Consider the following 27,192-nt stretch of genomic DNA (forward strand, 5'->3'; position numbering starts at 1 on the left):
TTCTCAAACGTCTCTAAAACCTGAGAAATATTGCTTTAAAAATGATTTTAAGGCTGGTTGTGGGAGGTAAAAGGTCAAATTGTGCAAGAGCAAAGAAAAACAAACTTAACAACAGCCCAACACCAGAGGTGCAAGGAAACAATGATTACTGAGGTCTCAAAATCTGGCCAACACAGCTGAAACAGTTTTGATGCAGATCTTGGACTAAATATGATACTAAGTGCAAGTGAGGGCAAAGTGCTAATTCCAGCCTAAGGCACGGCTGTTTAGTTTAGCTGGTTCCAAATCTGCTTTCCCCAGATTATGCCATATCACCAATTTCTAGGGTAGATTATCCCTAAGATCACTCTATCTTTTAATTTCTGGCACTTTATAATTATAGCATAATAAATAGTTCCCCCAACCTGTAATTATTGCTATTTGTCTTTTCTTCGTATGTGTCACTTTTGGCCTTTCAGCAGCAAAATCATCTGGGCCACAACAAAAACAGGAAACACGCTGCTGACAGATTGCTGTTTTCATCTGTGATTTAGCATCAGTCCTGCCGAGACTCTCTGAACTATTCCACATTGCTCAGAAGTCCAAATCAACTCACTCGGCAATCCTGCCTCCCTCCACAACAGGCATCCTCCTTGCTCAGGGCAACAAGGGAATGTGCTTAATTATGCCTAGGGGGATATATTTAAGGACATACTGAAGTGTTTCTCTTACTCACAGCCTGAGGAAAACAGCTCTGCTGAAGAAACACAGGTCTGCCTACTGATTCAGCCAGACTGAAATTGGTGATGAAAATTAAGGCAAAATGGAGTCAGACAGTACAGGAATTAACTGTGGCAGAGGAATATAGGGAGAGTTTGCAAGTCAAAGAGGTGATATAAACTACACTGTACATCCTAGAGACAAGATGAGGTAAAGCCATGGAGCTAAAGAAAAGCAGGACTGATACAGAATGTAAAGACAAAGATGCACCCTGGGATGGAAGCAGGCAGAGCAAATGCAGGTTGGTAAGAAAGTCCAAGTCAGAGAAAGCATGATCAAAGTTGAGGATCATAGAAGTATAGAATCATTAAGGTTGGAAAGACCACTAAGATCATCTAGTCCAATCATCAGCCCATGCCTGTGACTACTCAAGACCACATCACTCAGTGCCATCTCTATCCATTCTGAAACACTTCAATGGATGACAACTCCCCCACCTCCCTGGGCAGCCTATGCCCATGCATCACCACTCTTTCTGAGAAGTTTTTCCTAATATCCAATCTGAACCTCCCCTGGTTCAATTCCCTCTTGTCCTGTCAAGGATGAAGACTATGGTCCAGGTATGAGTAAAGCTAGGGGCAAAGAACAGATATATATTTACACAGAAATGTATCTAGACCAGTACATTTTAGCTTTCTTTTGTTGTACCCAACCACTAACCTCTCACTTCAGATCTCCTGACTGACTGTACTAACAGACAGTGTCTGTGAAATGTAAAGAGCCAAATCTGTCCAGTGTAGAATTGTACAAGTGACCTGGTCCTGTGCACTGGCATGGTATTAAGTACCAACACAGATGTACACAGAGAGTGTTCAACCAAAGACCCATTTGCTGTGTGACCAGGTCGATATCAAGCAGGGTACATTACCCATGTATGCGGAAGATAACACCAATTAGGCAGTAGCTTGTCACAACTTCAGATTTACACTAGTAAGAGAGTTAATATCGTATCACTGAGAGAATTTCACTTTGCAGCCTTAATATTCGAATATAGGAAGTTTTGCACCACGTTAAAATTACCTTGTGAAGGTACAACAGGGACAAGGTATGTCACTCTTTTGGTGTTGAATGTGAGTGGGGACTATGAAGGAGGAAGGGTATCGAGTGACTAATCCCATTTCAAGGCTACAAACATGCTTTCACAGCACGTACAGTTTCCTAACCCCAAGTCTGAGGAAGGAAACTCGGCTTGACAAGTGTTTCTCATCAGGCCATTGGGGTGTTTGTTAAGCGACAAAACCAAACAATCCCTTTCCATGGAAGATTGTGTTGAAATGTGACTTTCCTTTTAGAAACTGGCTCAAGTCTCTCTCAGACATGTCTGTTTTCTATGTGTGATCATTGCAGGGGAGGGAGGGGAGTTAAAGTGATTCAGTGCTTGGAGCTACATCCAAGACTGTGCATCTTGGATCGCCATCATATTGAAAAGCGGGAGGATGACAGGAGACTCTGCTAGCAGAATGCCTCAGATTGTTTGCCCTTGCACTCAATCCACTTCATGCTTCCTCTCATGCCAACATTAGCAGGGACCAGCAGCTTTGAAACACTGGAGGTTCTGTGTAGCTTTCTCATACTACTTTGCTTCAATTTTTCCTTTCAGTGTTGGCTTTTTTCTCTCTTTTGTGATACATGTGGTGGTTACAAAAGGTGTGCCTGTGGAAACAATAATGATGAAGGATTCAGATCAGTTCACTGGGAAAATACAGCAGGAATTATTATATTGAGGGTATCCATCTATTGTAGAGTCAAGGAACTAATGGGGTTGAATGGCACCTCTGGAAGTCATTTGGTCAGAACTCAGGCTCAGAGCCTCAAAGTTGAACCAGGTTGCCCAGGGCTTTTGTTCAATCGTGCTTTGAAAATCTTCAGAGATAGAAAATGTACAGCCTTTCTGGGCAGGGCAATTATGCTGGTGGTTAACCACTGGTTATGATTTTTTTCCCTTATATTCAGTCATCATTTCCCTTGCTGCATGTTGTAACTATTGCCTCCTGTCTGCTTGCTACAAACACCTGAGGAAAGTCTGGTTCTTGTTCCTGTGCAACCCTTTTTTGGGCAGCTGGACACAACAGTCAACTCTCCTTTTAACCCCTGTTGTCTAAGTTGAGCAAACCCAGCTTTCTTAACCTCATGCTATATACACCATGTGCTGCAGCTCAGTGTCCCTGGATGAACATGTGGGTTATTTGAGCTTCCTGATGTTCCTGTAGGCACATTTCTTTGCCCAAAGAAGTTGCAGATGCAACTTGGGGGTGTTCAAGCTGAGGTTGGACAGGGCAACCCTGCCCACAGGAGGTGGTTGGAAGTACATGATGTTCAAGGTCCCTTCCAAGTCATTTTACGATCCTTCAGCTTGTCATGTCTCTCTTCATAACAGCTTCAGAGCACTCACTGCCCCTCTCAGTTTGTTATCATCTACACATCACCGAGATGTTTGCCATCCCATTACCCAGCACAGTGATGAAGATATTGATCTACTCCAGCACCGAGAGCCAAAGAATGCCACTCAGCACTGACCATTTCCACTCATTAGCATTCCCTTTTGAGCACATCGGTCCAGTTTTCCAACCACCCTGTATTCCACATTTTGCCAACCTGGCTACATCTATGTTACCTCTCTTGACATTAATGACTTACCTCATCAATGCCACTATGTGGTAGAGGAAGCAGTTGTAAAAGTTGGATCTCAGAGATCAGAGGCAGGAGAGCTGGATTGCTTCCCAGCCTCAGCTGTGCAACCTTTGGTAAGTTACCCAAGCCGCAGAGACCAGATGCAACACGATCTTTACATGTCAGCCTAGTCCAAAGATTATAGATGCAGCTGCATCTGGCACAACCCCCTGCTTGTGGGACAGCTGAACTAACACCACTGCCAGCTACAGGAGCCCATGCCCAGAACCAAAAAATAAACAAAAAGAAAGTCCTGCTCCAGGACCCAAGTCGTAGAATACTGTCTTAGTCTCAAGCTTACATCCCCATCTCTACAAAATAATAAGATGACCTAGGTGTATACACTGCAAGAGTGGCAGTGGTGGCTTCAGCATTGAATGTGAATAAGAATAAAATAACGTAATCAGCTTTAAAGGGTTTAGTGACATACAAAATCCAGGAGCAAGGGGTTTTCTGTTCTAGGCACATGCCACTGAATGATAGAGCATGGACGGTGCTTGCTATTGCCTTCCCAACCTGCATTATACTGGATTAGTGGGAATGTACGCCCAGTGTCAAGAGATGCACAGCACCTGACTAATTATAGACAGCTCTGTGAAATGGAACAGGGGCTACACAAGGATCCAACGAATAAAAGCAGAGATAGATTCTGAAATCAGCTGCAGAAGGGACAGTCAAAAAGACTCCCAGCAAAGCAGCATTAACAGGACTTGATACTGGCTCAGGCAGAATTCTTTATCCCATTGGCACAAGTGCTTGAAAAGGGCTTTCTTCCCACATGAATAGGTTCAGGAATATCATTGCCATCACATCACATTAGGATCTGGGGAAGGGGCGCGTTCCTTTGTGCATAGGTTGCTGTCTCTGCCATTTGTTTTTGTCATACAGTTGTAACACAGGGGGATATCCCGGCAGGGGGTCTCTGACCCCAGCACTGCACTGGGTGCCTCAGGTTGGATCTGGGCTGTAAAGGGTGATCATCCATCAGAACATGCACAGAATGAGCTGGTTCAAAAGGAGGAAAAGGGAGACACCTAATGGGAACAGGCAAAAAAAGCACCTACAGCAAAAGTGCAGGAAAGCTCAGATGAAAAGCAAAGATCTGCAAGTTTCCCTCCAGTGGGACAGGGGGGTGACACTGCACCTTGGGCAGCTTCTTGCAAGCCAGGCACAAAGGGATGAGTCTGACAGGTTCCCCATGAAACACGGAGGAAGACCCAATTGCTCCAGTGAACCTCTCCTTGTAAAACCTGAGGCCATTCCTTCAAGTCCCATTGCTGTCATCTGTGAGAAGAGGCTGACCCCCACCGCACCTCACCAACCTCCTTTCAGAGAATTGAGGAGAGCAATAAGGTCTTCTCCAAGCCTCTCCTTCTCTAGACTGAACACTCCTGGTTCTCTCAGCGGCTCCCCATCAGACTTGTGTTCCAGACCCTGCACATCTTTGTTGCCCTTCTCAGGACAAGCTCCAGTGCCTCGATGTCTTTCTTGCATTTCAGTGATGAGAACAATAAACATGTGGCTCGTGGTGGTGGATTCCCTTCACAGCCAAAGAGACAAGTGTGAAGATCCTGCAAGAAAGGAAAACAGCCATGCAAATCACAAGGCAAAATCAGGAAGAAACCTCACAGATCACTGTTAATGACAGCTGCTCAGCAAGGAGCAAAGTGCTTCATCCTGGTCATGGGCCGAAGCCCACAGTTGTCCATGCTGGCTGTCATCTTAGACAGATGTACATGTTCAGCTTGCCAGGGATTTCAGGCTTTTGTAGTCTTAACCGTGTTGCGGTAACTCGAGATAGGAAATAAAAAGCAACTCCTTGCCAGCATTCCTGGATGAGCTTCAGGGTGAGAGCTGTCTGCTCCTCTCTGGCCAAGCCGTGCCTAAAACAGTGCGACTCTCAGGAAGCACACGAGTGTTTTGTGGTAAAAATGTGACTCAGCAAGTTCTGAACTCAGCTGGATCTTGGAGGTAGCCAGTGGTGACTGACACAGAGGGGAAATACGACCTACAGGCTGATGATAGCTGGCCTCTATAGGACATGGCTTCCCCAGCCCCGTGAGCTGCAGCAGGGGCAGGTGTGGGTAGGAAGGCAAGGGACAGGGGACACTGCAGTAGGAAGAAATACACAGTGGAAAGGCATGGAGATGAATAATATCAATGAAATATCCACTTTTTCTTCTTGGTTCTTACTGGTGTGAGGTTGCATGCTCCTGAAAGAGAGTACCAGAGGTAGCAGAAGGGGAGAAGCAGATTCAGACTCTGCAGGCCCAGGTTCTGGGCAGTGTTTGCTCATACAGTGACATCTTATTGAGATAAATGAGATTTAAGCAAAAATTGTGCTAAATAGAGTTGTCCCAAAGATCTCAAGAAAAGTTAATTATATGTATTTCCTTCCCAAGATGTCCATCTGTGAGGATAATTTCATAGTCTACACAGTACTCAGCAACAGCACAGACTATCTGCTTAGGCAGACAGAGCTTTGCACCTCTAAGACCCCAGTTCTACCTCAAGCAATGTATGTATTTCCCTGAGATAATCTCTAGCTATTCCAGTGTACCACTGCAGGGTGCAGACCGCCAAGTGTTCCTTGGGATGACAGGCTCTTTCATATTGAGACTTTACAGCCAGCTCCAAAGACACCCACGATGGCAGGCACTGTAAGAAGATGCATGGCGTGCTCCACCTCCTCCACCTGCACAAAAAGTAACATGCTCTCACTGGAAAATAGTCCCATGCAATCAAATACCAGAGAGAGGTGGGGGAAAGTCAGACAACTTAAATAGATGGACCGGATTCCAGCAGGCTCTGAAGGTCACTCCATTCAGGGTCTGCTGGAGGGAAGGTGGAGCAGAGCCATTCCCCCAGGGAAGGTGCCAGCTACTTGCCTCTCGTCGATTAATCCTGGGGAGCAGAGGCCATGGAGAACACCCCGCCAATTGTAAATGTGGTGATGGGGCATTGGGGGCATATATATGCATCATTAGTCATCCGCAAGAATTTTGTTTTTGTAACCTCTGCATTTTTATCTGTCACTTCTAGCAATAAATATGCACTCCCGCCAGTGATTTGACATTACACTTGCTTTGGATGGTTGCCTTTCCCAAATATTAATAGTAACTCATTGTGGACACAGCATTGGTATTTAGTTAGATCAGACCAGCTTCTTTTAAAAAACAACTTTTCGTATAAAGAGAACAGATGTTTTTAATTTACACAAAGAACAAAAACAAAGTTCTATTGTTCGGTTACAGTGAACACAAACATTACAGGCACATAGAAATTAACACCAACAGCACGTTAAAAAATAAGATTAAATTAAAAGCCCATCGTTAGACAGGTCTGCTTATATGCGTTTTTTCCACCACTTTCCACAACGTGGTGGCATGCAATGACAGCAAGTGTTGCTTTCTGGAGCTCATAAGAATTTGAACGTGGTATATTTTGAAGATAAAAATGGCCTAAGCACGCGGGCACTTTCTAAACACACATTATACAGACAATAACATGAATAATAGTTTCATAATAGCAAATGGAGAACCCTCATAGGCCAGGGTATAAGCCAACTACCAGCTCATGGGGAAAGGAAGAAATTACCTCCTTCATCTCATTCTGTAATTGTTCCTTACAGGGTATGCACACCAGAGTAAGGCCTCAGCCCTCATAAACACTGTGTGCACACAAATACAGGCAGAATACTTTAGTTGCATCAACGAGGTTACCTTGAGGTCCTACATCAAGTTATATCATAACTGCGCTTATATGCTGTTTCTCTTTAAAAGCTCTTCAACTGTTCTTGGTGTATGCAAAGAGCATGCAGGGCAGAGCTCAGGCACACAACCCTGCTCAGGTGATTGAGACTCCCCAGAGAAAAATGCTGTCCTGCAGCTGAAGGTTGCTTGCACCTCCCCGTGTCTCACAGAAAACTTGTCCCAGATATAAAGCTGAGCACCGTTCCCATTCCTCGTCCACTGAATTTCCAGTCTAGATATCTAATTCTTAGCTTACCACAAGGCATAAATCTTCCCATTCAGAAAGATCTGCACCAAAAGATTTTCCCCATGTCTCTCTATTTTGTTATCACATCTTGGGTTACCAAGAGGGCAGCTATTTCTACGTTCAGAAACACTGAAGTAGTAATAATTCTATCTTTACTTCAGATTTACCAGTCTTGCAGCTTCAAGAGGACAAGAGAAAGATTTCTTATCTTGGGTTCTCCCATCTCAATATAAAAAAGATTCTGATTTTGGTACATTAAGTTGCAAAAACACAGGTTTTAGGGAACCTGCTTTAGCGGGAGGCTGGACTCGATCTCCAGAGGTCCCTTCCAACACATACAGCTCTGTGAAAACCAGACTTCACCCCTTTCATCCCCCGTTTACCATTCAACAGTTTCTTTTTGTCCAGCAATAAATGCCATTTAATTCCATTCTACTCTCAAGTATCAGACTACTAAGCTTACCTAAAAGCATCATATGGGATCTAGCAGGGGGTGGAGGGGAAATATTTCTTCAATCCCAACAAGTTGGAAATGAAGATTAATTAAAAGACTTGTGATAGAAAAATGAAAAATCCCTCAGGGATTCCAGTGCCACAGAACAACAGAAAAACCCTATAACTCAATGGGTCAGAGCCTTTTTCAGCCACCAACAGCAAGCTCTGCAGGGTGAGGTGCTATATGTATGCTGCTCCAAGTGGCCATTTTTAAACTTTCAATCACATTATATAATGCAAATCCATGTTCCAGACCCATACAGGGGAAAAAAAAAGAAACCAAACAAACAAGAGAGAAACCAAAACATTACATTCAAACAGTACCTTTCACTCGAAAGAACCCAAGACATGAATCATCTTATCCACCACAGAACGCCATCATCCCAGTGTCGAAACACAGCAGCTGTTTATTATCCTAAAAGAACATGAGGATGGGTGCTCTTATTCAGCCAGAACGGCAAGGAAAACTGAGTAGACAAAATATAATAACCTGGAATGCATAAGCTTATCCTCCCTACCTTTATAATGAGTACCAGAGAGACTTTAGGGACCACAAGCAGCCTCCCAATGCTAACAATGCTTTCCGCAGCAGTTAAGTGATCCTTGGAAGCCAAAACCATTTGACCTGGACTTGCTTTGCTTTGCTTGGTTGACAACGAGGCCAACAGCTGGCTATCACACACTGACCACAATTACTATGTCACATCCAAAGTCATGCCTGCCATATTTAGAACCACAAGTATTGCCAGAAGCAAAGTAATCATGGTGCTCTGAGTTGTCCAAAGATGCAGAAATTAATCTCCCCACCACTTGTGCAAAGAAGGCAGCTAATTGCAGTTGTGTACCTACCCTCGTGGCTGGCTGTTCATTAATATATCACAAGCATGCTAGTTCAAACATGGCTCCCTCAGACCTTGACTCCCAGTATCTCGGAGAGATGCTACATGGCTCTTGGAAGTGGCTTATCAGAATTGGAACGGTTTCCTATCCAAATATACTGAAGTTTTCACTCAAAAATCAAAATCTCCTTGTTACACCACACTCATCACTGTGGTATCTGAGTACCGCCACTTCCAGCCCAATTCAGCCGCAGCTGGATTCAATGAAGAGTCACTCCAAGTCCGAGGACACGGAGTTACCGCAGGCCGGGATCATGCGGCGCATTCGATGCGAGCTCACCACAATTCGCTGCAGAAGTCGGACTTCAGGTCCTGCTGAACAGGGAAGGGTCTTACAGCCAACAGGCATTAATTATGGGACTGTTGAAGCCGCAGGGCTCTGCTCCAGAGCACTCCTATACTACTTTCTACTGTATAAAGTGAGTGTATGTATCTCGCAGGGTGGATGTATGTGTCCTGCCATTACTGCTGGGGTCCTCCAAGCTATGGGGAAATGGCACTGGCCTGAGAGTGGATGTCCTCGCTGGCTTTTATCGACCTCAAAGCAGCATGAAGCATAGCATAAAAACAAACCCATTTCCTTAGCACAGCTCTGCTTGCACATCAACGAGTAAATTAAGATTTGTTGAGTAACATCAAAATAAAGACAAAAAGGTAATTGAACTCTGAACGTCCTGTACTCCCCACCTCCCCTTACCACATCCATGCCACACAAGCTGTATTCCTGGCTCAGCCTTCCTGCTCCCCTGGCATGCTCCCATCCTCCACAGCTCCCACCGGGAGCATGGACTTTCTCTTCCCAGGCAATAAGTTTGGCCGTTTACAGACCTGTACATGGTCTGACTGATCCAGTGATAGCAGAGCACAAGATGTTTGCAACAAAACACTCTCCGATAATCAAACAAATCAAAGGGCAAGCTAACTGAATCCACAAAAGTGAAGAGTGTGGCTGCCAAAGAACTGCTGTTATCTCTGGCATGGCTGGGTCACTGGGACATTTCACAGAAACAAAAATGTATTTCCTGTATAGACCCAATTAAAATATCTCCAGAGACATGTTTCATGTGCACTTGAGACCTGAAGCCAAAGCTACTCCACTGGCTTTACCGGGAACAAGGTTGCTTCCCAGGGCTGGAGGGAAAGCTGTGAGCACCCCCTGCTGCTCTCATTAAAGCTGGGCTCAGCAGAAGCCCCTGACCTTAGGAACGGCTGGCATGAGGGTGCTCTGCCCTCCCAGGGGCTAAGCACACTGCCTCCCACTGCCAACAGTTCAGATAACATCGAAGGGCATTGCAGCAGTGAGGGTCTGAAGGAGACAGCGCAATCTCCATTGTAAAAGGTCAGATTTACCTTTCTCCCTGAGTGTGACTGAGCTCCACAGCTGGGCTAGTTTCCTTCAGTCAGGAGGACTTCGCTGCCCATGTGCAGGTCTCTGCAGGCTGATGGAAGCTGTGAGTTACTTGCTATGCAGGTACTGAGGCTTTTGTTGCTGCTTCTTTCACTTTCTATCTAGATCTTGGTTTTTTTCATCGCTCACCCGGTTGTTTGCACATATGTTTACGCAGGGTCTGGATGCTTTTCTTGCTGTTCTGTGTGGGACAAGAGAGGCAGATTGCTCCCCCAGGTTGGTGAAAGGACAGTGGGAAAAGCGAGGATGGTTACTTCACTTGTAGTAAGCCATGTCTCTTGTCCTTCTGTCCCACTGGCTTATCTCCTCTCCGTGTGCCCTCACCAGGTTTGGTACAGAGCAGTTGCCACTCCAGAATTTTCTGGATGAAACTGAATAAACTCTTGCTCCAGGGGAAATTCTTCCAGCTGGAAATCAATGGTGAGTCACAAGGGGCTGCCCTGAGCACTGTGATGGGTGGGGAATCACCTACATGATCACTGTGCATGTCATCTAGATGCTGCTGTCATCTATGTCGCAATTAGCTGCTCATTTACCCCAAAAGATCCTACCTATACCCAGCCTCTCACATTTCAGTCTGGCCAGCAACCCTACTGATGAGCAAAGCTTGTATCTACAGCCACAGTCCCTTTGCCCCTTACATGTACCTTGCCAAAGGAAAGAAGGAAGATTGGTCCAGTGACAAAGGGCTGCCATTTGGCTGTCATGTTTTTCTATGCTGAGACTTTTCACTAGGAAAACTAGAGATTGCAACTTGAATACATCCTAGACACCATAAATTACTGTGGCAGTACTGGCTGGGTAATACCCAGAAAACACTCAGAAAACACTCTCAGTGAGAGCTGAGCAAGTACTTCAGCAAATGAAGGATTATTTTTTTCTTTTCTTTTTTTTTTTTTAATTCAGCATCACAATATTAGCAAACTGTCCTGTATCAGATCGAACAAATGGTCTCCATTTTGCTGAGGAAAACAAAAATCTACTTAACCAAGATGAAAAACAGAAAATGTTAGCATTGAATTGAACAAAGTATGCAATTTGACCCCAAAACAGATTTCTTTCTGTTGAGATCAGTCCACTTTTTCCTGGGTTTTGAGCTTTTTTTTTTTTTTTTTTTTTGATTGATTTGGAGGCAGAACTGAAAAAGTCAAGTACAGCAAGGGTGTGGAGAGAAGTGATAGCTTTTATGAGAGCAACTGATATTGCTGGAAAAAACAGACAAGCCTTCAGGCACAAAAAGGTTGTTTGTTTCTTCCAGCTCTATCAGTTGGTCTCATGAAAGCTATTTTCTCCTCTTCCAAAATTCCTCTCACTTATCTGCTTAGTCTATCCTGGCCGCAAGAATACATCTACTGAAACAGCAGTTATTAGTACTGTTCGACATATAAAGATGACAGATAAATCTTGAAATTACAATGGCAGCTAATTAAACCCTATCTATTTGTACAGATTCTTGTGTCTAACCCAAGACCAAAATAGCTCCTTAATCAGAAAAGCAGATAATTAACAGAATATGATGTCGTTAATTCTACCAGCATCAAGAGCTGAGCACAGCCAGCTCCCAATGTGCCTGTTACTTGGCTCTCCCATAGGCTTAACAGCACACAGCATCCTGCCAAGATGAGCAAACCTGACCCACTCATAGAACTGCCTGTCCAAAATGCATCTTGAGGATTTTTAGAAATGGATGGCCCATAGCTCTTTATTTTTGAGAGCAAAATCAGGGAAGGAGAAACATATGTGATATCTCGGAGGAACTCTGTAATAGTGCTTCAAGAGGGCTGTGGCACAAGCTTCTGGACACAGCGCAGTGGGCATTAAAGTGTGTGTATGTGATCTGGGTGAGCTTGAGACATGCCAGACTATCACATGCACTCTAACACACACCAGCAGAGCTTTGCCAGCTTCTTAACAACACGTTGGAGCACACCCAGCTCAGCTGGACCTCTTTTCTGAGGAGAGCAATGTGAGGAGGCCTCAGTTCTGCTCAACCCGCTGCCTTCAGTTTTCCGACCCACGTGTCATTTCCCAATGCCCTTTTCTGTAGATCCTTATGCTGGCCCCGTCCTGCTGGATGACAAACTAGCATCTCGCTGTGGCTATGTCCTGTCAGAAGATGTGTGGGGCAACCCTGTCTTCCGCGCGTCAGTGCTTGGCTGTCATGTGGCCAACGAGGTAAGACCTACAGATGGGCCTAAAACCACTTCAAGACAGTACATCTTCTCCAGCAAGGCAAGACTGGGATATTGCATGGCATTCCAACAACATGTTTGGAGAACCCAAGAAGTACTGAACTTGAACTAGTGTCAATGGTGTGTAGAAATTAATACGCAGTGTCTCTTCAGTATGATGTTCGTTCAGTGTGACTGACGTGGGATTTCCTCTCCCCATGAAATGACACTTAGCCTAATGCTGGTGATGAGCTGCCAGCCCCCAAGCACATCCTTGTTACTGCTGATTTGCCAGAGACTTTCTTGAAAGCCTCTCTGGAAAGAAGTAGGCATCTGCTTGAAAAAGCAACATTTGCAGTGCGATTCTGGCAGATTATTTCCTGGCTTAATTTGTGTGGTAATGTGCCTGTTAACACATGCCTAGGGACATAGATCACTCACATCTATTAGACCCAAATTTGCCTGGTGTAACTTTAGCCATCTGAAAGATAACGTCTCGTCTAAACTAGTTGTTTATGCTTCCACAATAGTCAATGGAGAGAATCAGGCATCTCCGGAAGGTGATTCACTCCTTCCTAAAATATGTATGAAGTTTTAGCCTGGATTTCTAATTTCTAAATGTTAGTCAAAACTAAATGAACCTAGAAACAGAACATACCAGAAAAAAACCTTCTTATCTTGCCCATGTATTTTCTGGCTTGTCCTGAAAGCCCCAGGGAGAAAATAAGGTACAAATGTATGGGGAAATCTCACATTAACATGAACGAGGGGTGTACACTGTGCTGCACAGTGACCAAGATTTTCAGACCGATTTTTTTTTCAGAAGGGTTTTGCCTTTGTTTGTTTTTCTGTAGATAAATGTATTTCCATGTCAGATAGAAGCATAGTCTATGGCTTCACATTCAGCTCCTGTAAGACTGAAGGATCAAGAAGACCTTGTAATGGAGCTAGTCAAGAGTAACACAAAACAGCATTTGTAAAACAGATCTGAGCTCCTTAAGTCAAACTAAAACCTCTGGCACTTTGGCTCTGTAAGGAGGCAAACAGACTGTCATGATATAGTCAATGAAGGCATCTTCCCCTGATTAGCTGTACTTTAATACTGGGGCAGGGATACAACAGAGATTAGACCCAAGACACAGGCTGTAATTACTGAGAAAAGGTCTCTGGATCAGAAAGACCCTGCATGTAAACCGCTTAAGACAGGGACACATTTTGGAGGAACATTCACAGTAGGTTCGTATTCATCCTTGTAAACACATCTTCAGTGCTCCTCCAAGCACTCAGGTCTTCTCCAGTCCCCTTGGAATGAAGACACTGGGGTGCATGGCCCTGTGCAGCTGCTCCTGGCAGTGTACAAGCATGTCGTTCCACTCAGTCTGCTGGATCTCCATTTTCCTTCCCAGGCAGATGAGCTGTTTTCACTGACTGTGAACATTAAGGTCTCCTCATTTGCAAGCATGAGGGCAGCTGTGACCTACACCTACCCTATGTACTGCTCCTACTCTTCCTGGGCCTCAAGAGAAATTGTGTGTGAAGAAAACTACATGGAGGTAAAAGTTCTCCCACTACAGGCTAAGCCACATCCAAGCTCTCTGCCAAGCACAGCAACCTCCACAAACTCCCATCACACGTTGGTTTTACTTCATGCACAGGATGCACACCGCTATTCAGCATAGGGTGCAACTGTGGATGCTTATCAATAAAACATTTACCCACCACAGGCATTTGCATGCAGTGAAATTCAGTTAAGTATACAGATGCTGCAAGCTTGACCCTATACGAAAATCCGCAGTGAGGCAGTCTGACCTCTTCATGACAATAATTTAATGTTATAGAGTGCTGCAGCACAAACAAGAATGTTAGCCTTTTATATGAAATATTAAAACCTGGAATCCAATGCATCACACAACTCAGAGGACACCCCTTGTGAGCTAGAGTCTGCCTATTTCTAGATTTGGCTGTTCAACCTTCTACCAGCATTTCTGGGTGCCCAGCCTGCACGGTAAGGCAGAACCAGCTCTGTTAAAGCAAGTTGCCTGTTTCCCTGTATCTTCAGCAAGGAGAACTAGATGCTTCTGGAAGTCTCTACAGTATGGTTTAGTCTATGGCTTGCCAATTATGACACAGGAACCTTTGATTTACCTGGTTATACACAAAGATACTACTCCTTCCATGCACGCATAACTAAAATGCAATGGTTTTGACCTCCAGTTTAAGGTAACAGAACTGAAAAGAGAAAAGAATCCTTTAGGATGCACTTTAATCACCTGCAGAGAAGGCAACTTGATAAATCCATACAGATAATGGAAATCTGAAAGCCCTCTCCCTGCCTGCCATGCCTGCAATAATGCTGAAGATTTGTTTGTTTCCAAATGGTCGCCTCTGTGTTTCCAGGTGTCAGTGAAGACCGATGTCCCTGCGGTTTCAAATGACTACACCGTAGCATGGATGTCAGCACTGCCAGAGGTATGAAGGAGTCTTTTCTAACAGCTTCTAGCCTTTTTCTTCTTGGTAACCTCATGAGTAATGCTCGGGGCACAGCTCCCATCTCTGTCAAAAAAAGGGATACAACAAAGACATCACCAAGTACTCAAAAATGCTCTCAAGTTTTCTTAGAGCTCTAGATTGCAAAAAGATATTTAGGAGGGAGAGCAGAGCCATATGCTTCTTATGTTAGTGGAAATGAGTACAAAACAGACAAAGGTAGGCAGTTCTTCATGCAATAGGTAGTGAATCTGTCAAACAGCTTGCCAAAGATGTGGCTCCTTAAATCTTGCTTGGTGTTAAGGATAGCCTGGAAATGTTCACATGGAGAAATCCAATAAGATATACAAAGAAGCTACAGAAAGCCCAAGAGACTCTGAGCTGAAAATAATTTGAGGCTGGAAAGTATTAGGGGGCAAATCTATATGCTTGTTCTATTTTTCTAACCTTTCACTTTCTTTATATGCCCATTTTCCTTTCGGTTGCCCCTCCCCCCACACATGGATACCATTTGAGAAGGAAACCGTTGTAGACCTCTACAGACATTTCTCTCATTTTATCTTTGACACAGAGTGGCCACTTTTGATAAAAGTTCATCTGTAACGTGACCACTGGATTGCTCCAATAACTGACAGACACAAAGGCAATTATTTTAATAACTGTGCAGGCAGTTTTTCCAATGGGATGTGATTAAGGCCACCAATAGAACTCCATAGTTTTATATATATCAAGCATGTTTCTTGCCTGGGTGGGCCAGTTGCGTCCTAGTAATAAAATAGATACTATGACATCACAGCTATTTATTAGATGCTGGTAGTCTTTGATCTGATGCAGCTCATCTCTCTCTCTTGCAGACTAAGAATGTTGCATACCAGGTATGGCAACTGATGTTTGTTTCTCCATCAGGGAGAAAGAGAATACTGGTAAGCGATGCCGCAAGGCTGGGCTACAGCTTCAATAATACGCTTTCCCGAGTGTACCTCCGTGCTCCCTACCACAGCAATGAATCTGAAATCAGCGTGGTGAGTTGCTGCTCTCACTTGGAAACAAAACCATGCTCTTCCACCGCCTCCCTAGCACATCCGTTTGTCTTTTTTCATGCATCCCAACAGGTCGGCGGTACAGATATGAACATGATCACTTCCACTTCCATGTATAGGCAGCGGTGGTTGCTTTTGCTGATTGACATGACAGTCTCCTGCCCTCTTGGTAAGGTTGCTCACCAAAAATTACTACCTAGGTAGCTAGTAAGAAGCACAGCCTGTTTGTCTGTAACCTACTCTGTAAGAGAAGAGAAGAGGTTTGCAAGCTGCCCTCTGAGCAGCATGAGCTAAGAGTCCATGGCCTCAGTCCTGGACAAACATGTTTGTTCCCTGCTGTGACACATTACTTGTGTTCCTGGTGTAGTTTTGGCCCTTAATCTAGTTTCTCAGACTCCCACATTAGAGCTGGAGACAAATAAAATTACTGCAGAAGGTCCAGGGAGCATTCCCTGTTCTAACCTCAGCACCTTTTGCTCTTCACTGTCACGTAACTCCGTCCATGGATGAAGCTCTCTGTCTTTGGGACTCACCTAGTCCTCTTCCGTAGAGATGCAGAGCCAGTCTGTCATTTTGCAGAATAGGGGCAGCTGTACCTTCTGTCTCTCAGCTCAGTCTGAACAAACAATCTGATCAATCAGTGAGGAAGAAGGGTATCATAAATTGTCACAGCCTTGAAGCCAAAAATCCAAGCAAGTGGCTCTGTGTCCCATTCCTGTGCCAGTAAAGTAAAACTTTGGGACAAAAAAGACAACAGAACAGACAAGGGGGAGCATGACTGTCCGTAATTAATAAACTAATTGCTCATTTAAGACTGGTAATTGAAGTCTACTATAAGTGCCAGGGTTCTGATGGCAGAAAGGCTATCAGTTGGTAATATCCTACAAGACGTTTCATTAGTGAAAGCTGTAGAGGTGCTCTAGTGGAAAAGAGTCAGGGAAAACAACCACTGCAGAGGGAAGGCTCACTAGTAACTCCAACTGCCCGGCCTTCTAGGACTGTCTATCTAACTCAACAGATGGTACCAGCTTCACTGATACTACGCTCACATGGACTGTGCCAAGTGTTATCCCCACGTTAGTGCTTCAAGAATCCACCTTTTTGTCTAAAACCATTTTAATGGGTGTCGACGGCCAACATATAGTGAACCCAGACAGGAACAACTACTTACTGGAGCACAACAAGACACACATTGAAATAACTATCCCTATTGGAGCAGAAGGAGGAAAACTAAAGGTTAGTATGAACCTGTCACAGACTAATACATTTTAGATGGATGATGCACCACAGAAAACATTTCCAAGCCACGTTCCAAAAAAGTGACTGCTGTTTAAAATTCTCAGATAGAAGAAATACCAGAAGACCTAGATACTCCCTATCTGTGTCTCAAAAGCACTTTCTCAGAAGTAGCTCTGATTAGAAAGCACGGTAGATGCAAGAGACTGTATTTTCCTGATAATGTCTATGCTAATAAATTAGAAGGGGCTCCTGGGTACTGCAGTTCAATCATCTACAGTATTACATTAAGATCTGGTCCTGGAATACTTCTGGCCCAGTCAATGAGCAGCTTCCCAGACAACATCCATGCAGCCAGCATGAGTTAACATGGAACAGGGTTTACTGCCAGAACACAGGTCAGGCCCAGCCACTTGTTTTGGACATCATAGTATAATCTATGTCAATCTATGGTTACAGGCACAGCAGCAGAGACCAAATAAATGTTAAAAGTAAAAACGGAGCTGGCAGTATTCTCACAAGACTCTTTGCTAGTTAAGTTATGAATGTGACAGTGATGTGACTTGGACTTATCCTCCTCAGCAGTTAACTTCTTGGTGTATCAATGGATACTTACATCACCATGGGCACAGTAGCACCAGACACACTTAGTCTGAAGAGGTGCTGGAAATGCTGATAAACTTTCCAAGCAAAATGGGACAGAATGAGAGATGCAACTGATTGCCCAATGACAACTAAAAAGGAAAATACATGCAAATACTAAACTTATTTACTAAATTTACTGAGGATGTCCAATCCCCTATACCGCCTTACTAAGAATTTCAGCAGCTGTGAGCCAAACATGGACCTGACAAATGGGGCAGGCAAAGAAACAAACAAGATCCCAACAGAGCAAAATCCATCCCAAACTTCCCTACAATACTATTTTCTCTTTCTAGTGCAAGAACTTAAACCTTATTCCATCATTCTTTCACTGGGCCTTTGAGTATTAAGGCCTAATCACAGATTTTACCTCCTAGAGTTCTGTATGTGGTGGTGTATACGGAATCATTTACAGCATTGACTTGTTCTTGGAGCACACGTGGACAGATGCAGACTGGCAAACCACTAAGTATACTGTCATCAAATCCATCACTACACCATTCATGCCACAAATACCAACTGTTATCAACAGTAAGTCATTCTTCTCATTGACTTTCCTGGTCTCATCCTTCTGCTGCAATGTATGTTGCTCCATTTGACCTTTGCCACATGTTGACGTTCACCAGAATGTTCTCAACTCCCACGTCCAATTTGCTAGCCAAACTCAAGATCTGGGGTATTAAAAAACAAAACGAACCTTTAGCACAAGTAAGTGTACCATTTATCTCCTGTATTTATGAGATGAAGCGACAGTTTTAGGTTGCTGATAAGAACATTTCTGTCACTCTAACCACCAGATATTTTTCCCAAGAATAAAGATCTAGAGTAAAGATGTTGCATTATGCAGTTATCACCCTGAGGGGGAGAGCTGTCTGAAGCCAGTGTCCATGAATAGCATTTTCTCCCCAAACCAGCTTGCATTTGTTATCTGAAAAATACTGAAATCGTCATGTAAAACAGTGGTGCAGAAATGGTGGTTTTTTTAAAGTGATATTTTCCAATGCACTAAGGCACTAGACATCTTTCTGAGATATTTGGATAACTGATACTTAAAAGAAAATACATTTAAAAAGAGCCCCTTAGCATACATTATTATTCCCCCTATTTTATGCAGCTGAACTAGATTCTAGATTCCATGGCTGGAAAGTCATTGCATGTCATAGTGCACCTCTAGAAAGTTACCAAACCCGCTTTCTATGAGGTTGTATATATGTATGTATTTGTTGTTAATCTCCTGCAGCTTGAAGCAATTCTCATGTACTCAGAGTATTTCAGATCTGACTAGAATACAAACAGTCATTAATCAGAGCCATTAAAGAGATGGCTGTTGGCTAAGTTTCCTGGAACATGAATGGGAGGCCACCCCAACTGTCTTAGTTACTTGATCCACATCAGCAATAATTTGATGTTCTCTCCCTACAGATACTCTGCCAGAGGAAAAGATATTTAATGTTGCATTTGGACACTTTCTTCCTGATGTCTCTCTGGTGGCAATAACAATAGGAAACGTGCCATTTACCCTCAGAGAAGCACAGCGCCATGGGTATAACATTTATGAAACTCCTTTTTCTAATGGAACAAAAGAATTTATCTTGGAAGTCTCTTTTGATGATCCATACGTTCTAAAGGAGGTAAGATACAGTAGATCTCTGCTGCTGGGAGGAGGTAGGGCAGTCCTTTTGCTGAACAAATGTCTGTCTCTTATTAATCAACAACCATTCCTTTATCGTAAAGGTGTCAGTGATCCTGAACTCATCTGAATTAAGATTAGAGGTTTGCATGTTGCAAGTTGCTCTCCCTCGACCTCTGGGAGAAACGCAGCATCAAGTGTAGCTAGATAGTATGAAATATGACTTCCTTTAGTGTCTGTCAGCACAGCTAATTTCCAAGCACAGTGCTGAGCAGGAAGAGGTTTGTCAAATCTCTGTTAAATGCTGTCCCTTGAAACAGGAGAGCCTTGCAAAAATAAATCAATTACTGCAATCCTGCAAACCAGCCATTACCGGCATCTAGCAACTCCCGAACCTGCTGTTTATGCAGAGCCATTTGCCTGTTGGCACGGGGCAAGCACCACACGGATAGGTACAGGCTGACTCAGGTTATTCTAACTGTAATTTTGTTCAGCTTCAGGCCATTTGCAATCTAAATGTTTGTAAAAAGCATAAACTTGCAGACGGAATTCAGCCTCTCATTTTAGTGGGAGGACGCTGAGCTGCACCTCTGCCACCTTTTTGACCAAATCACGCAGAGCTGCAATGCTATTTTCTGTTACAAGGAACAACATTGTGAACACACGGGAAATAATTTCAGGCTGCAGTCAAACCACAGTTAAATTGCATTAAGGAGCAAAGGAAGCCAAAGCATTTCAGCAAAGCTAAGTACTTCTTTCAGGTTGAACAGCAGGTTTAGTTTCGGGGGCACTTTTACTGAAATAAATGAGAATATTGAGAAATTTCTCATAGATCTCCTTGTATCTTCTACCTTACCAATTAATCATTCTCCTGCGTTCATACCATGGTAAATGTACAGATTTGGACCTCTACCTCCCTCTTTGAGCTCTTTCATTAGCAGGCTTCTGCTTCCATTTTCTGAGCAGCACTACATTCTCCGTATTTATGTTTGGCCAACAGAGCTGTTGAATCCAGTCCAGATTTCTGAATAGTTTTAGGCCAACAGTTTTGGAGAAAAGCTGTTTGTTAGGGAGAGGAGAGTGCTAGAATGATTATTCAGTGCTGCTCAGGATATGCATCCCTGTCTGTGCTGGAAGCCATTGCTACCACAGCCTTATACTTCTCTCTCTTTCAGTATGTGAATAGAAATGAAACAAAATACACCCTCCTTGTTAACTACACTATAAGCGTGGGCCCAGAGATGATACCCTATTATCATTCTGCAGAGGTGGAATGTGCGATTGCTGATATCGGTAAGTTTTGCCACAATATTAAATGGTTTTGCATCAACAGCACGGATCAGATTTTCATTGAACTCACAGTGGAGCTAGGCTGAGGATGAGAGCTTTTGGGAAAACCCCACCCTTCAATAGCTCATTATTGGTAACGAGGCCAACTTGCTGCTTTTCTGATGGCAGCTCTTCTGCATACTGGCAAGACAATCTGCTCTCGAGACATTGAGAGCTATAAAAACCAGTGTGTAAAAGCAGTTGGCTTACAAACTCAGTGAACAAGATGCCTCATAACTTGAACATACATCTACTGGCAAAACTTTCAGACATTGCTATGAGTTTCAGTTTGTCCTCGAATGTGATTCTGCCTCTGCATCCAGGACAAATGCAAATGACTCAAATAAATTGCTGTGAACTCCAAAGACAGCATTTCTATAAAGAGAAAATCATCTGCTAAGATCTGTATTTAGCAGCTTATTGAAACAGCCAGGAGGTCCAGTTGGTATTTTTTCAAACTTACTAGATCTTGGATGTCCCAAAGGTGACAGAGTCTCTTCGCTGACCTGTTCCATCTTTGATGTAGCTCTGAGCTCAACCTAAAGAAGGCGGACCAAAAAAATGAATGTACATACATAGTCCATCTTGTGTTACTGAATCAGGGAGCAATCTTGGCAGCAAGCTGGTGGGCCAGGCTAAAATATGAGGATTCCAGATCCTGCTGACTGTGAGCTGTACATCCGTAGCACAGCCAACAGACCATAAGTGATGCCAGTACACGTGTACACTGCTGCAGTGCCAGTGCAAAACTGAGAGATGGAGATCAGTGCCTGAGGCAAACCCTCATTCACTACTAACTCTTTATCCCACCTCCTCCCACAGAAATACCAGAAGCAATTGGTTACTGCGATGAAGAAAACCTCTATCTTGTCATTCCTGTTTTTGGCCTGCACCAGTACTGGAACCTGTATCTTGGTACCAAGCTTCTGAACAGGCACACTGCACTCACAAATGGGTACCTCGCAACTACCAATGCTACCCATCTGATCCTGCAAATACCTCTATTTGCTGTGGGAGTCATCTATGAGGTACGTGAACTGCCTAACAGCCTTCTTTAAAGCATATAGGACTGTTTGCCCACACGGGTACAGTCACAGTGCCACAGCCTGCAGTGTCACAGTGTAACAGGTACAGGAAAACCTGTAGAGGGAATGACTCTAAGCCAGAACAAGGAGGACAAGAGTTATCAATAGACTCTTCTGGTAATGCCATGTTTTATATGATCTGCAGTGCTGTCGCTCAAAGATACGCACCAAGTGCTCAAAGCAGATCACTCGGGGTTAATAGTAAGAAGAGACAAAGTGTCCCATCTGCACAAAGCTAGAAAATGTATTTCAACACAGCTTTGATGCTCCCTTTAAAGGAATGTCTTTCAGACATGTTAAAATTGATGTGGTAGTAAGTATCTGGAGCATTCTACAATAATCAGCCAAAATTTATCTCTCTTTGACAGTGACAAATTAATTCATAGCAGAAAACTCCTGCCTCCACGCTGTGTCAGGCCTGAGTCGTCACACTGGCATAACTCTCATGACTTTTTGGTATTCAAATGGCACAAGCTAAAGAGCAGAATTTTGGACATACTGATCAAGTGCTTTAACAGGAGATCTCTTCCATCCCCTCCTTCACAGGAAGTGTCCCTCCAGAAAATTAAAGCAAGGTTTGATGTTGCCCTAAGGAAAGTGAGAACCATGGAGACCTTACAGACATTCTCCGTTAGCTGCAATTTTAATTCCCCAGAATTTATATGTAAGTTGAAAAAATGACCAATCAACAAAGAGGTCTGTACTTCTCCCCTTGAGTTTATAACCAACCCTGATTTTCTCAGTGTGCTACCCAGATGGTACTGTAATTATATCTGCTCAAATGAAGACAGTTCCTGGCATTGATATGAGTAGAACCCAACTAAGGGATAGCTCATGCAAGCCTAAAGACTATAACAAAGGGCATGCCTTCTTCAAGTTCCATGTCACCACCTGTGGCACTTCAGTAAGGGTAAGTCCGTGGCCAGAACAAATACATCTTCTGCCTCTGTCTCTTCTGCATTTTCTCTTTTGTTTCCTTGCCTCAGAACCTGAAATGATTCAGTTTTTAACGAGCTTCCTATATGCACAGTTTGAAGGTGATCACATTGTTTACGAAAATGAAATCTCTTATGAGAAAGAGACTCTTCCAGGACAGAGCCAGCCGACAATCACAAGAGACCCAGACTACAGGTAGGAGCAGCAGCTGCTCACTGACAGCACATTTGGCGGTGGAAGGAGAACACATCAATTACCCTTTTTCCTGTTATAGATTGACAGTCTTGTGCTACTATCGAGCAAAAGAGACGGTGATGCTAGGCGCCTTCATTAGCAAGCCTTCCGCATCACATCCCTCCGGCTCTGGTACAGTAGTGCCAAGGTCAAATTCTGCAGGTAGGAAATTATCTTTTTTCTTTTAATTAACTTTTTACTCGGGTAGGTAGTGATAGGACAAGGGCGAATAGTTTTAAGCTCAAGGAGTGAAGGTTTAGATTAGATGTCAGGTGGAAGTTCTTCACAGAGAGAGGGGTGAGGTGTTGGAATAGGCTGCCCAGAGAGGCTGTGGATGCCCCATCAACCTGGTTCAAGACCAGGTTGGATGGTCTGGCCCTGGGCAGCCTGGTATAGTTCCAGATCTGCAGTTTTGGTGGCCCTGCCTGTGGCAGGGGGGTCAGAATGGATGATCCCTTGGGGTATCTTCCAACACAAGCCATTCTGTGATTCTATGATCTTCCTAAAATTTGGAACTACTGTGACTTTTTCACTCCTAATCTGCTTTCTACTAAAGAACATCAGCAACATTTCCTTTTCTGCAGTACACAGAAGGATAAGACAAGCCCTGAATGTAGTTTCAAGAGTGTCCAAAAGTAAGTCTCCTTCAAAAAAACAAAAACAGAAAAATTCCAAATATGCTTTGATCTAAATAAAATTCTACCCAACAACAACATCTCCTTATGTTTTCTCAAGGTGAATCTTTCATGGATTTCTATGAGCCCAATGTGGCAATACTCAAGCGACTCACAGAACCTGTGTTTCTTGAGGTGGAGCTGAAAGATGAGAGCCCTGACGCTGAGTTATACCTGGATAACTGTTGGGTGACGGGGTCTCTAGATTTCAACAGCACCCCAAGGTGGAACATCACTGTGGATGGGCAAGTAGTAACTGAATGACCAATGCGTTCATCTGAGGAACTATGGTTTCTTCTAGATCTGTTGATCTGTTCTCTCAAATAGGTGTGAGATTAATGGCAGTGAGTATGTTGCAGAGTTCTGCTCAGTAGCTGCTAGCTCTAGAGTGAGACACCCTTCTCATTTCAAAAGGCTGGCAGTGAGGACCCTGACACATCGACTGGAACAGGTAAGATTAAGTAAATCATCCACCACTCATGGACCTAATCTGTAGTACTTCTTAAGATCAATGAAAAACCTAGCCAATTTAAACACCTCAGACCTTAAGAACTATCCAGTATCCAGCCCAAGTAGCCTGACTGGTGTGTAGGTTTCATTTAGTTCTCAAATCCCCTCTGCAACATGATTCCAGTGCCTTGAAATTGGACTGTCTGGAATAAACAAAGGAGTTTGGTATGTAAATATGATCTTTATGTGGCATTCTTAAGTTTTTATAGGGACGTATTCACAGCACTTCAACTGAAAATGTCTAGAACAGAAAACTCAACTTTCACACCATAACAGGCAACTAGAATTTGAGCCCTGTTGTCTCTCACCTGCCCAGCCAGTCAGGCACCTCCTCAGAAGCCAGCCCAGTAGGCAGGGAAGCAGAGGCACATGTGTCTGGCCTTACGTTTTGGAGAAAATATTTTCCTTCAACACTGTAAGAAGAGCAAAGAAAACCCAGGACAGTCACCTGGGAGCGCATTGTTCCTCGGGTACCCAGTTGAGTCAATTCTAGCTCAACAAGTCGTGGCAGCACCGATGTCTAGGCAGCTTAAGCACATGATTTTTTGACTTGGCCTTTTTTTGAGCTGTTCAACTTGTGAACTTGCTAGAAATGAACATGATGCAATTCTGGCATGTGCTGCTTCCTAAACGGGCAGCTGCATCTAGCGCAAGATTGAGTTTCTGTCTAGCTTTGATACTCAGCCTCACCGGGGCTCATGAGGTTTTCACTTCTCTCGTCCCAGCCTCTCAGTTACCAAACTGCCTGAGGGCTTCTTTGACACCAAATTTGAAATTCAAAGCAGGTTCAGCTAGAAGGTGTCATATGCAAGTGCTGAGACAAACCTTAGTCTACTCAGCTGTAACTTCTGGAAAAGGCGAACAAAAAGCAGAACAGTGCTCTGCAGGAGGGATCTCATATGGACCAAATGGTTCTTCTTCTTCTTCTCAGGTGTACGTGCACTGTTCAGTGGCAGTCTGCTCTGCTGCCAACACACTGCCTGGCGTTCCCTGCAGAGGACAGTGCAGCCCAAGCACAGAGAGGAACAGTAAGTGCTCAGGAGAAAAAGATCCATTGCAAAGCACTCCTGGCCTGATGATTTCAAGGGATTTAGGGCTCTTGATTTTGGCATCTGAAATGTCTTGAATGTGGATTCTGTAACATTACCTTCAGCTCATAGTTTAATACATTAGCACTGAAGTACGGCATTTATATGTTCTTGAAAAGATACACAAATATGTTTAATTCTCAGCCTTTCCAGGTCACAATTCAGCCCATCTCCAGGGTTATGTACTTGCTGGACCAGTTTGGATTGTGGAACCAGACCTAAGATGAAGCACGTAAATTGAATTTGGTAAGAACTCTTGGCCCTGTGTACCCACTTAAGTCACCATGTTTTCAGTCACACATCTTACATACCATGAGACCTTAAGTTTCTGGGACACTGTCTCCATCTTGGCTCTGCTACTTTTTCAAAAGCATTTAGAACTAGAACTTGGGAACAGGCAGTATGTGGTCTCCTGGCCTAAGCTTGAACCCATTAGAAAGGGAAGGAGAGCTACCTGCTAAGCAAAACACAAGTGGTACAGTTCTAGAGAAGGTGCCAGCAGTAAAGCAGGGTATGCTGGAGTCAGGCTGTAGAAGGCAGTTTTAGAAACCTGGTAGATGCTATTTCAGCATGTTTTCAACCAGACTGTCTTCAGCAGTCATTGGGATTCAACTGAAAGAAAATGGATTCAAAATATTAGATACAAAGTGTAACAAAACATCACTGCATCCAAATCCCCCCAGAATGTCAGAGCACACCACATAGCTTCATCTGTCTTTGGAGGACCAGAGCTATTCACCGAATGCTCCAGCTTCACTCATCACTTTGCTGTGTGTCTCCAACAGCACCCAAAGGCTCTGCTGCGCTGGCTACTCTAAACGAGCATCCAGACACTGAAGCTACCTCTCAGTGATTACAAAACTATCTTGCTTGAAGTGAAAAGTTCAGACTGTGGGACTCAGGTCAGCTCTACAACACTGGAAAGCACTAAGGTCTGCCAACAGGATTAGCAAATGGTGTAACCTGTTGTCTCTCTGAAGTGACTACAAAAAGAAAACGTACCAGAAAATAACCCCAAGCTTCAAAATAACACTTCTTGCTTCTTCCAGCTGTCGAAATATGGACTTGCAGATCACGAAAATTATTCTTCCAGCTGTTGAAATATGGATTTGCAGATAACTAAATGTATTCCAACCCTGATTATGGCTGCTTCTTGAAGTGACTGCCAATTCCTCCATGTGAATGTAAAGTGAAAATCTGAAAAGTCAAATAAAAATACATACAAACTAATGTAAGCACAGAACATCTCTTTGCTAGCTTGCAACAGCAACCGGCTGGTGTTCTACCATTGGCTCCAAAGAGTCAGGCAATCTGCTACTTAGGGCTTCCTCCACATGCAACACAATGTCATACCAGTTGTTTTTTATTGTAATACTGCATTGAAACTTGTTAGTTCCCTGCTTTTGTCTCCCCTATCCCTACAAAATGAGGGAGAAGAGAAGCTCTAACATCAGCATAATGGGCAACTTGCTTGATTATTTATTGTCTTTGTGCACAGAAAACATTTTGTAAGAGAATAATAAAATGCGAAGGGTTATTTTCCAGAGATCGGGGATGGATCAGATGTGTAATCACCCCTAACTTAATCTCAGCCTACGCTACCTGAAGGTGGGACTGCAGCATGACTCTGTGTCCAACAGCAGCAAAGACGTGGCAACTGCATTGAAGCCAATTCAGACTGACAACACACACAAGTGTAGTATATATTCAGTGGGTCTGTGCAGCTCATGCAGCCTGATCAGTGCATAGATGTGGATGCTTCTCTCCAGCAGCAGCCTGGCAGATGTGTTCCTGTCTGCTGTACATGCACTGCGCTCTGCTGTCCGGCTCTAGCACTGCACAGCCCAGCTGGCCCAACGTGTGTTTGCTGAGGCAACACAGTCCCCATTCTTGGTGCTCA

The 27,192-nt window shown here is 43.8% G+C and overlaps 1 protein-coding gene and 2 long non-coding RNA genes across 9 annotated transcripts; 1 reads left to right on the forward strand and 2 right to left on the reverse strand.

Annotated features, from left to right (window-relative positions):
* Positions 1-4,751: 4,751 nt before the first annotated feature.
* LOC107312248 (uncharacterized) lies at positions 4,752-9,653 on the reverse strand. 2 transcript variants are annotated; one of them, XR_004306639.2, is made up of 3 exons: positions 8,442-8,560; positions 8,248-8,338; positions 4,752-5,000 (listed from the first exon to the last, which is right to left on the reverse strand). It is a non-coding gene; the product is annotated as an uncharacterized LOC107312248 (long non-coding RNA). The 2 variants fall into 2 exon arrangements; XR_014944274.1 differs by lacking the exon at positions 8,442-8,560 and adding an exon at positions 9,520-9,653 and having other exon boundaries at positions 4,861-5,000.
* A 461-nt stretch (positions 9,654-10,114) lies between these two features.
* LOC107312296 (zona pellucida sperm-binding protein 2-like) lies at positions 10,115-26,522 on the forward strand. 6 transcript variants are annotated; one of them, XR_014944273.1, is made up of 23 exons: positions 10,115-10,293; positions 10,388-10,446; positions 10,558-10,650; positions 12,278-12,405; positions 13,808-13,954; positions 14,799-14,870; positions 15,743-15,910; positions 16,001-16,097; positions 16,947-17,164; positions 18,184-18,337; positions 19,229-19,437; positions 20,612-20,729; positions 21,588-21,793; positions 22,397-22,514; positions 22,594-22,760; positions 22,881-22,981; positions 23,061-23,182; positions 23,577-23,655; positions 23,756-23,939; positions 24,022-24,145; positions 25,136-25,232; positions 25,437-25,538; positions 26,078-26,522. XR_014944273.1 is itself a non-coding variant. In XM_015859592.3 (23 exons), exons 1-22 carry the CDS (start codon positions 10,265-10,267, stop codon positions 25,517-25,519), a joined length of 2,745 nt encoding a protein of 914 aa, XP_015715078.2. In that variant the 5' UTR covers positions 10,115-10,264; the 3' UTR covers positions 25,520-25,538; positions 25,976-26,522. The 6 variants fall into 6 exon arrangements, 5 of the variants coding, with proteins under 5 accessions (XP_015715078.2, XP_015715076.2, XP_015715079.2 ...); XM_015859592.3 differs by having other exon boundaries at positions 23,605-23,655; positions 25,976-26,522; XM_015859590.3 differs by having other exon boundaries at positions 23,605-23,655.
* LOC146761578 (uncharacterized) lies at positions 14,822-24,638 on the reverse strand. The gene is made up of 3 exons (XR_014944275.1): positions 24,513-24,638; positions 21,229-21,304; positions 14,822-14,954 (listed from the first exon to the last, which is right to left on the reverse strand). It is a non-coding gene; the product is annotated as an uncharacterized LOC146761578 (long non-coding RNA).
* Positions 26,523-27,192: the final 670 nt, after the last annotated feature.

Source organism: Coturnix japonica, chromosome 3 (genome assembly GCF_054131305.1).
Source record: "Coturnix japonica strain WE chromosome 3, WE-NBRP24, whole genome shotgun sequence".
Taxonomy (NCBI): Eukaryota; Metazoa; Chordata; class Aves; order Galliformes; family Phasianidae; genus Coturnix; species Coturnix japonica.

Coding starts and splice junctions, on each gene's coding strand:
- LOC107312296 (XM_015859592.3), top strand. CDS start 10,265: ATGGAAGCTGTGAGTTACTTGCTATGCAG. Junction 10,651..12,277: donor CTTCCAGCTGGAAATCAATG/GTGAGTCACAAG, acceptor CCTTTTCTGTAG/ATCCTTATGCTGGCCCCGTC. Junction 24,146..25,135: donor TGACACATCGACTGGAACAG/GTAAGATTAAGT, acceptor TCTTCTTCTCAG/GTGTACGTGCACTGTTCAGT.